Source organism: Malania oleifera, chromosome 1 (genome assembly GCF_029873635.1).
Source record: "Malania oleifera isolate guangnan ecotype guangnan chromosome 1, ASM2987363v1, whole genome shotgun sequence".
Classification (NCBI taxonomy): Eukaryota; Viridiplantae; Streptophyta; class Magnoliopsida; order Santalales; family Ximeniaceae; genus Malania; species Malania oleifera.
In genome coordinates, this window is record NC_080417.1 from 128,113,358 (window position 1) to 128,123,748 (window position 10,391).

Consider the following 10,391-nt stretch of genomic DNA (forward strand, 5'->3'; position numbering starts at 1 on the left):
TACCTCCAAGCTAATGGGGCGAAAAACCTTGATGTTAGCAGCCCCAACTTTCTTTGGAACAAGAGTGACAAAAGTGCTATTTATGCAATTGACGAATTTTCCTAAAAGGACAGCCCAGTGCACAAAGCTCCCATGCATGCGGGGTCCGGGGAAGGGGCGGACCACAATGGGTCTATAGCACGCAGCCTTACCTTGCATTTTTGCAAGAGGCTGTTTCCACGCCTCGAACCTGTGACCTTCTGGTCACAGTGACGAATTTTCCTAATCTCTGAAATTCTTCGAACACGTTTGACAAGTCATTGCTTGAGAACTTGAAGGAAAGCCAAGGAGAAACCATTTGGTCCATACGCTTTATCCGTATTGCAATTTCTAATAGCTTGAAGGACTTCTGCTTCTTCAAAGTGTATCTCAAGCCATCCCACAGTGGAAAAACTGAGAGATTTGAAATTGATGCCATCCACTATAGGTCTTCAAACCTCGGGTTTAGTGTAGAGGCCTTTATAAAAATCGCATATACCTTTCCTAAAATCCTCTTCCTTGGTTAAGGTGATTTCTCCAATTTCAATGCTAGATAAGGTGTTAGTTCTACAATGAGTGTTTACTATCCGATGAAAGAATTTTGTATTATAGTCCCCCTCTTTGAGCCATAAAGCTTTGGATTTTTACCTCTAAGATATCTCTTCAAGATTAATAACCTTGTTCAATTCCTTCTTAAGCATAACTCTTTTGGCTTTCTGTTCATCATCAAGACCCTAGATTATTTCTTACTCATCAATCTCTTCGACGCCATTAAGGATAACAATCTTCTTTGCTTGGACATTCCCAAAGGTGTTTCTATTCCATATCTTCAACTTTTCTTTTATTCCTTTAACTTCAAGGCAAGCACAAACTAGCCTTCCCTAGTTCCCTGTGACCAAAATAGAAGACCACCAAGTTTTCACAAATTCCCCGAAAGCATCATGTTTTGACTAGATATTCTTGAAGCGAAAGGGGGTTGGCCTCCATTTGACTCCCTTAGTATCAAGGGAGATGGGGAAATGATCTGAGATAGGCCTAGGAAATAGACTCTGAATATTGTGAAGAAAATGAAGTTACAACTCAACCAAAATTAGGAATCATTGATCCTTGAAAAGGAAGGCGGCTTCGTGAAGTTGGACCAAGTGAAGTTTCCACTAGCGAGAGGGAGCTCAATAAGGGCTTTCACATTGATAAAATAAAGGAATTCTCTCATGCTACTGGTCTCAAGGAGCATTCTTTCATTTGGATATACAATCATATTGAAATTTCCTCCAATAATCCAAGGAGCATCCTATCCACTCTTAATCTCAAAATATCACTCCAAAAATGAGACTCGGGGGGGGGAACCTTCACTTGGGCCGTAAACCCTTGTGAAAATCCACTGGGAGTTACCATTTGTGTTTTTGAATAAACAAGAGACTAAGGAGGAGTTGATGCAGTGGTCCAACAATTCCACAACCCTAGGCTTCCACAAGACTAGCGTACCCCTTGAGCCTACTGCTCCAAGGGATATCCAATCACAAGCATCTTAGACCAAGAGGTTATTGATCAAGAGCTGCTTCATTGTCTCCACCTTATGCTTTTGAAAGCACACCATATCACCCCTCCAATCCTTAAGAAAGGATTTGATTGCACTTCCCTTAGATTTGTCATTAAAACCCCTCGTGTTCCAGAAACTGATTTTTCTTAACATAATTTGACACAAGGGCTCCGGCTACTGCATGCCTCTTCCTAGGGTCATACAAAAGTTCCAAAATTGGGTCTGTCAATCAAAAGTTGGGATTGACACACAAAGTGTCATATCCAGTACTAGGTGCTGGGACAAGGGCTGGTCTTCCAGTATCAATTTGGAGAATTAGGGGGTTACTGCCCCAGAACGGTCTCTTATTGAGTTTCAGCTGCCTGTGAGTGGAGGTTCTGTAGGGGAACAACCTTCCCAAAATGGACTAACTTTTTGGCAGCTTCAGAAGGATAATCATGTAGCTTAAAAGGGAGAAAAGGAATTGGGATTGGACTTTGAGTAGTCAAGTGAGATTTCAAGGCCGAAAAAGATCCTTGTATCTGTAGCTCCAAGGCCCAAATAAGGGCCCACTCTGACATCACTCTGACATCCTCAAACAAGATGAAGGCTTTGGGACTACCTTTATCATGCTTATGGAAATCCAAGGAGTTGCCTGCAGCACTATTCTTCTCCCCCTGCAACACTTGTGAAGGATCGCATGCGCTTACTCATATTCTCCACTATCTGTGATCAAGCCACCACCACAAGGTAATAGACTCAAAGGGTTGCCACAATGAGGGCAAGGGCACAAGGGAGCTGATCTGTTGAGAATTGTGTGCAAATCCATTGGGGAGGCTGTTGACTTCTTCTCCACTTGCTGAACAACTGAAGATGTTGAGCCTTTCTTTGTGAGAGAAAAAATACAGCGGCTGAGCTCGGCTGTTGAGGAGGAGATCCTCATCCATCCCTTGTCTCCCTCGAGAAATGCAAGGGTTCCACAACTGTTGGTCTCTGTAAGGGCAAGGTAGGTCACAAACTTGTTTGAGTTCTGCTTCAAAGTGAGCGTTCTATCCTTGTGTCTTGTTTGATGAAACCAAGAATTAGCCTGGGGTATGGTTTTTTTCATAGTCCAGAATTCTTTCCAAGATTCAAGAAACCATCTGAATTCAGCCATCTCTAGGAAGATGGAGATCCTTCTTCAGTATTCTGTGACCCTAAGAAAATCAGAACTTCCCCCTTCTAAGACCAGGTTGAATGACTTCCTTTTGGTCACCACATTGCACTTCTCATCCCTCAGCATCATGTCAAGACGGAGCAAACGAAGAACCCAGCCTGCGAGAGAGAGAGCAAGGACCACTAGAGAAAAAGCCTTCCAGTGAACAGCCGAAGGCCAGCTTCAAGCAGGAGGAACAAGGAGAATGTGAACCAGAGAAGCTTGCGAACTAGGAGAAAGCTTGCTAGTCTAGGAACAAGGAGAAGCTTGTGAACCAGTCACAGAGTAGACCAATGGGAAGCAAGTGAGCACCAAAAAAAACCAGAGAGAAAGGTCGAATAGGAAGGCCTAGAGCAAGACAAGCAACGGAGAAGAAGACAGCTCAAACTAGGGCTTGCAGAAGGAAGATGACTGCTCGAGCAAGAGGGAATCGTGGTCGAATGGGTTAGGTTGAAGAAACAGTCAGAAAAGGAGGCCCAGAACCTGACAAACGATACCAAATAGGACTGCTCAAACTAGGGCTTGCAGCAAGAGGGTAAAGGAGAGGATTATTTGAGGGAGGGGGGATTTGAGGTCAAATGGATTCTCTAGTTTAGGACGAAACACAAACAGAGAACCTTCATTGTCGACAGCTAAGGGAGATGGCAAAAAAATCTAACTCATGTGGCCGAGAACTTGATATCAAGTTTGCAGACCAGCCCTTCTTTCTTGCCTTGAGTAGGCATCCACAACTTTGGAGGTAATAAGGGCTGCATTAGTGATCTGTCTACCTGCTGCAAAAGCTTGTTGGTGTTGGCGAATTACTTCCAGAATTGCTTTCTTGAGTCTTGAGACGGGTGCCTTTGATAAGATTTTGCAAATACTTCCCGCTAGGCTAATAGGCTGGAAGTCCTTGATGTTAAAATCCCTTGCTTCTTAGGAAATAGGGCAAGAAATGCTGATTATGACCGCCCATACATAAGGTAATGGCTCCACCATAGACACTAATGCAGTCTGCAGTGAGTATGGTGGCACAGTAAGAGTTGTGTATCAGAAGGATGTGTAGAAGTTGTAAGCAAATTTGAAAATTGTTCCAATAAATTTATGGATCACAACCTTTCGTTATGTTAACAAATTCCTCTCTTTGGATTACCAGGTTTCCAGTGATCCAGGTACTATTTTCAGTTTAGTGGTTATTTGATTGGCTCATCTTCATACAATAATTTTCCGTTCATCAAATTTTTAATTTTTTTTTGGCTGGGTTGAAGCCATTTGCAATAGTTACTTCAATGGGTAAAGTGGTTTTGCTAGTTTATTTATTTTAAGGACTTATAATTTTTATATCGTTGTAGGAATACGCTCTGAGGTTCTCGATGATTCTCGTTCAAATATTACAGTGCCTTCTTCCTGCTCTTCTCCATCTCGTGATGCTAGATCTCTTGAACAAGGAACAGCCTTGCCTGTAGGTGGCCCCGTTGCACACAGCTCAAAACTTTTAAGCAGCATTTCAGAGCTGCTGGGCCTCTTCAGAATTCTTGGTGAAGGCTATAGACTTTCCTGTCTGTACAGGTGCCAGGTACTTGATGATTGTTGAAAAAAACCACATTAGTGTTTTCTGGTGTCGCTTTTATGTTTTAATATATGCTTCTGGCTAGAACAGGATGCATTGGAGGTCTATCTGAAACTTCCACACAAACAATACAATACAGCATGGGTGCTTTCCCAGGTATTCTTGTTTGATAATCTTTTCTTACATTTTGTCTTCGCTGATTTTATATCTCATTGTGTGTTGATCATATGCATATGCTTATTGTGAATGTGTTAAGATCAAAATATCAACTATAATGAAACAGCCACATGTTTTTATTGCCCTTGTTTTCCACAAGTTCCTTGCAGCCCATTGCAATTTTAGTTTCGACATGTGAAGAAATGAGTATTTTTTTCTTAAAATTTATGGTACTATCTAGCTGCAATTTGAGGAAATTGAATTGTTTGTTTAGTACATGATTGCTTTCAAAATTAGATTTCCTATTTCTTTAATGTACTGCTATTAAAGCAATCTCTGATAATTTACTTGTCTTTTAAGGCTGTTTAGAAGGGCCCATTTGGTATCAATGTCAAAAATTATGGAAACGAAAACCAGAAACCAAAACTAAAAATCAGAAACAAAAACTCAAAACTGAAAACCAACAACCTGTTTAGTTAATATTTATAAAACTAGGTCACATACTTGATTGGATAAATGCTCATTTTTTTCTCGAATCAAATAAAATTTTTTTAAAAAAATGATTATATGATAAAAATACAAAAGAATGCGAACTAAAAAAATATTTTTTAAAAAATAGAAATTAGGGCAAAAGACCCTGACGTCCCCTAAGGTTTGACATAAGACATTGACCTCCCCTAGGTATGGCAAAAAGACAATAACTTCTCTTGAGGATTGGCAAAAAGACACTAACTTCCCCTGAGGTTTGGCAAAAAAACACCAACTTTCCTTGAGATTTTAAAATTTTTGAGAACCTCCCTTGAGGTTTTCAAAATTATAGAGCTCCCCTAAGATTTGCCAAAAAAAATACAAATCTCCTCTTAAACGATTTGTTTTTTAATAAAATACAAGGGGATGCTTATGTCTATTTGGAAAATCTTAGGGAAGTCCCTAGAATTCTTGAAACCTTAGGGGAGGTCAATGGAATTTTTGAAATCTCAGGGGAGGTGAGTGTCTTTCGCCCTAGAAATTATTATGATTTTTTTTTTCAAAACTCACTTTTTAGCACTGCAAGAACAATCTTATTGTATATGACAATTGAAAAACAATAAAATTAAAATTTTATAAAATTTATAGATATTTTTATCTTAATTGTATATTTAAATTCACATGATCATTTAATTTTAATTTTATTTAAAATCATCAATGAATGATTTAATCCACAAAAGTTAATTTGGGATGTTAAAAGTATTCTGGCTAAAACAACTGAAATACGACAGAAACAAAAAATTTAAAATGTAACACTAATGTATTGTCCTAATCTATTTCTTCATTGTACAAAAACAAAAACAGAAAAGAGAAAATGGAAATGATACTAAATAGTCCCTCAAATTGCTTATAGTTTTCTGTTTTTTCAAGATATGAACATCAATTTATGAGATCTTAGAGCGGATTGTTATACATTTATCAAGAAATTGTTTAGGATAAAAGTATTTGTTTTTGAATTTTTTTTATTTTGTAATTCAAGAAATCCCTCTTTTTTTTTTCTGATATTTTTTTGTACTCTGTTCCCTGACTTAATTTTTATTATTATATTTTACTACACAATATTTTCCCTGGACCCCACCTATGCGGGAGCTTTGCGCACCAGGCTGCTTTTTTTTTTTGACACAATATTTTCTTATTCCTTTTTTTTTTTTTTAAACAAAAAAATCCAGATGATTGGATATTGGAACTTCCAATCTTTCTTTTTGTGTACACTCTGCATTTTTTCATTGGAATGCTATTGCTTCCTAAAATGGTTTTCATTTCTATAATTTTGATAATATCTACATTGTGATTGATACGTGGAATAATATGCGACCATGTTTGCAGGTTGGAAAAGCGTACTTTGAGTTGGTAGACTATTTAGAAGCTGATCGTGCCTTCAGTCTTGCCCGTAGAGCATCTCCTCATAGTTTAGAGGGAATGGATGTATATTCAACAGTTCTTTTTGTGAGTTACTTTTTTGTCCTTCCAAGATTAATTTCTAAATTATTTACTGTTCCAGTATTTGCAGAGTTCCAAGTTAAGGTGATGTGGCACTAGGCTGCTGTACAGCTGCTGAATGCAGGGTTTCAGCAGAGCAAGACAAAGGAGAAATAGTAAATAAATGCTAGGGAATTGAAGAGGGAACGGAAATAGATTAGTCGCTAGGATTTGTGACCACAAGAGCGATCTTGCATCTGAAATTTTATTGCTAAATTATGGGGAAAAAAATCTGAAACTACAGATTCAGGAGAGCCGAGAGGGTTGTGTACGATATTAAAACTCTTAATTCTCAACCATTAATATCCATTATGAGCTTTTAATTGGAGCCCTCCATTTATTTGTAAAAACGAGGAAGAAATAACCCAGATAAATACTTAAAAGGCATAAAAGCCCCTTAAAGAATGAACTTCTACAGTAGCTCAAACAGTACTGCCAGAGTATGTGAATAATCGTTACAGTACCTGAGAAGTGATTGTGCCAGTATGCTCCCGCTGTCTTGTATCACTAAGAACAGTAGGGATCCCTCTTGTTTCTTTTTTCCCATTGTACATGTTTATTCCCTAATCATACTTTTGTGGCAAGTTTAGAGCAGTTCTTTCGTTGACATGCATTCTCTACATTTTACTTTCCAATCATTAATTCATTATGCGATTGTTGAGTGCCTTTCTTGCCCATCTATTTTGCCCAAAAGACATGATGTCGATGTTAATGTAAAATCCTAGGAAATCTTGTAAATGTTTAGGGTAATTTTGTTTTTTTTTTTGTGTGAATCTTGACAATCATACCAAATGTAGACCATATGCTTAATCATTTTTTTTTCTAGCATATTTGTTATGTTTGACTATTTGACATTTTCTCTTGTATCGCATTCTTCTATGTCACTGAAAGTTATGATCGCCCCATTTGCAGCATTTGAAGGAAGATATGAAGTTAAGTTACCTCGCTCAGGAACTGATATCAACTGATCGGTTGGCTCCACAATCTTGGTAGTTTCATCAGATTCCATTGAATAGAGTAAAAAAGCAGTTTAATTCATTACAGTTTCTGTATAGCCCTGCCTAGCACTTGACTTTTGCAACCTTTTAAACTTCTGATTTATTCTTTTTTACAGTAATTTTGTATTCACTTTTTTTTTTTTTTCAAAATTCTTTTCTTGGTGGAAACTAGTTTTGCATTAAAGAACTTAAAATGAATGTGCAGTTAGGAAGAGTGATTTGTTGAGGTGGAGGGGGTTGCTAAGATGAGGAGGAATGACGATAACATGGATGAAGGCAGTAAATAAATTAATAAAATTTAATAAAGCAAAAGGGATAGCCATAAACTGAATCCAACTCAGAAAAAGGATCTTCTCTGCAGACCCCAAATAGATACGATAAAGACTTAGTAATGAGAGTTGCTGGTGGCGTTCACGTTACTGTTTCTTATTTATTTATTTTGCTGAATTAAGATTTGTTATTTCCTCTACAATGTGACACTAGCAAGTCAGACCTATTTATGCATAAAAGAGCGCACATCTTCTGTTATTCTGCAGTTAAAACTGTGGTCTTTGACTGTTTGACAATTGAGTGAGGGTTTGTGAAAGGTGTTTCAGCATCACTGCCAATCACACACACTACTAAGTTGAGCGCATGGTTCTTAGCTAACATGTTTGTTGAAGCTTTAAGAGTCCATGAATTGTGTGTATGTTGTGTAACATGATTTTCGTCATTTCTTAAAAAAATAATGTATATTTTTAATGCTGGATGGATGCAGGTGTGCAATGGGAAACTGCTATAGCTTGCAGAAAGATCATGAAACTGCTCTAAAAAATTTCCAGCGTGCTGTGCAGCTTAATTCAAGATTCACATATGCACATACCCTCTGTGGTCATGAGTATGCTTTCTCCATAACATTACAAATAAAAATTGTGATTCTTGAGAATAATTTCATTCAATAGTAAAATGATGATTTTTCAGTTGATTGTTCACCAATTTATATTCTAACTTACAGACATGTCGCCTTGGAAGATTATGAGAATGGAATTAAGTGCTATCAGACTGCTCTTCGAATAGATGAAGGACATTATAACTCCTGGTATGGGCTAGGAATGATCTATCTTCGCCAAGAGAAGTTTGAGTTTGCAGAGCATCACTTCCGAATGGCCTGCCAAATTAATCCACGGTCTTCTGTTATTATGTCTTATCTTGGAACAGCATTGCATGCCTTAAAGGTTGGCCCACTTGCTATGTTGATTTGGATTTTCTGATTCCAGGAAATTCTGTTTTCTGCTACTCTCTAAAATCTTGTGCTCTGATAATCTGACAGAGAAATGAGGAAGCTTTGTTGATGATGGATAAAGCTATTTTAGCAGATAAGAAGAACCCTCTTCCTATGTATCAAAAGGCTAATATTCTTGTGAGTCTGGAAAATTTTGATGAAGCTTTAGAAGTACTAGAGGAGCTTAAAGAGTATGCTCCTCGTGAAAGCAGTGTTTATGCATTAATGGGAAAGGTTTATAAGCGACGTAACATGCACGAGAAGGCAATGCTTCATTTTGGACTTGCTTTGGATTTAAAACCTTCTGCTGCAGATGTTGCAACAATTAAGGTAACTGGCCAAGAGCATTCATATTCCAACCCTGCGCTTGGGTGTGGTTGGTGAAATTGTATTTTATTTGAGTTTTTCTATTCCTCACTTGAAAATCATCTCAAGAAATTTTTAATAAATGATATGGAGTCTATTACTTGTTGGAATTATTTGGCTTCTGCACACTCAATAAATCATCAATAAATCATGGGGTTCCATATAAGTGGTGAAAATTTCTCATGATAGTTCTCTCGTCATGAAATAGAGTTCTCCATTTCATTCAAAGTGCACCTCTACTTGCTGGGCCGTCCCTTAGGTTCTTGAAATTGTTTTATTTTCAAGAACTAGCGTCTTTCAAGGGTTGGAGTCCCAATGGCCGTGCGTGCATTCTTTTTGAATTTTGTTGATTTATGAATGTATTTGTAGGAACTGAGAAAATGAATGGTTAATTAGTATTTTAGAAGAGTAAAAATACTGAAAATTTCCTTATCTGCATGCTAGCTTAACTAGCTAAAATATCCTGTTGCCAGAAGGGGATCCATAGCAAGGCATGTGAATTATTATTATTATTATTATTTTTACATTTGTCCATTTAAGATTCTTGAGTATGAAATGCATTCAAGAACCTTTTGCCGACAATTATCTTTACTGGGCTTGGGACTTCACCAAGTGACTGCATATGTTTGAATCGTCCCAACATGAACGCTATCCAGCCTGCAATACTTTTCTTCTCTTGTTTTTCATTTTGAGAAAAACCCTTTCTTTTCCTCCCTTTTAAGTTTACAGATGGATTTATTTTCTGTGCCTATGCTGACCTTCATTGTTTTTATTATTTTCAAGCACCTTTAACCCTAGTCATATCATATGTTTCTTTTATAGGCTGACATTGAGAAGCTGCTTGTACCGGATGAACTGCAAGATTACTTATAGGTCTACTTGGTAACTTGCTACTGAAGGGCAGAACAAGAGATGTTGTAAATTATTCGGCTCGCAAAACTTGTTGTGGAGTTCACCTGCTTGTGCTATCGACTGAGGTTGAGGAAAATGGTCTAGTCCTTGAGGCCTGTTCATTTTGGCTGCATCCCAGTCGGCATTCGGCACACTTTGTAACATTAAGCTTGCAATTTTGTAGGTGAATCATGTACTGTCAGAGGTAACAATGATACTGAAAGCTGTCATTTCTAGGTCTCAGAAGACTTGTATAAAAAGTGTTGAAAGAAGCTTTGTATCCTTCAGAAATTTACTAGTTGAAATTCATTGCTAATTAACAAAAACAATTCCCGGTCGAACTCCTATGAGGCTCATGCCCATTGCAGTCCATGGATTTTAGCTACTTTGAAATTTGAAACCAATTTCAGATCAGAATAAAACAATGATAG

The 10,391-nt window shown here is 37.7% G+C and overlaps 1 protein-coding gene across 1 annotated transcript in view; it reads left to right on the forward strand.

The window, feature by feature from the left end:
• LOC131151179 (cell division cycle protein 27 homolog B) overlaps positions 1 to 10,286 on the forward strand; it is a 33,418-nt gene extending 23,132 nt beyond the window's left edge. The window contains exons 9-16 of the mRNA XM_058102429.1: positions 4,064 to 4,287; positions 4,372 to 4,437; positions 6,292 to 6,411; positions 7,357 to 7,433; positions 8,200 to 8,319; positions 8,437 to 8,656; positions 8,752 to 9,033; positions 9,892 to 10,286. Of these exons, the coding sequence (XP_057958412.1) occupies positions 4,064 to 4,287; positions 4,372 to 4,437; positions 6,292 to 6,411; positions 7,357 to 7,433; positions 8,200 to 8,319; positions 8,437 to 8,656; positions 8,752 to 9,033; positions 9,892 to 9,942 (1,160 nt within the window). The 3' untranslated portion in view covers positions 9,943 to 10,286. The remainder of the gene's footprint in view (positions 1 to 4,063; positions 4,288 to 4,371; positions 4,438 to 6,291; positions 6,412 to 7,356; positions 7,434 to 8,199; positions 8,320 to 8,436; positions 8,657 to 8,751; positions 9,034 to 9,891) is intronic.
• Positions 10,287 to 10,391: the final 105 nt, after the last annotated feature.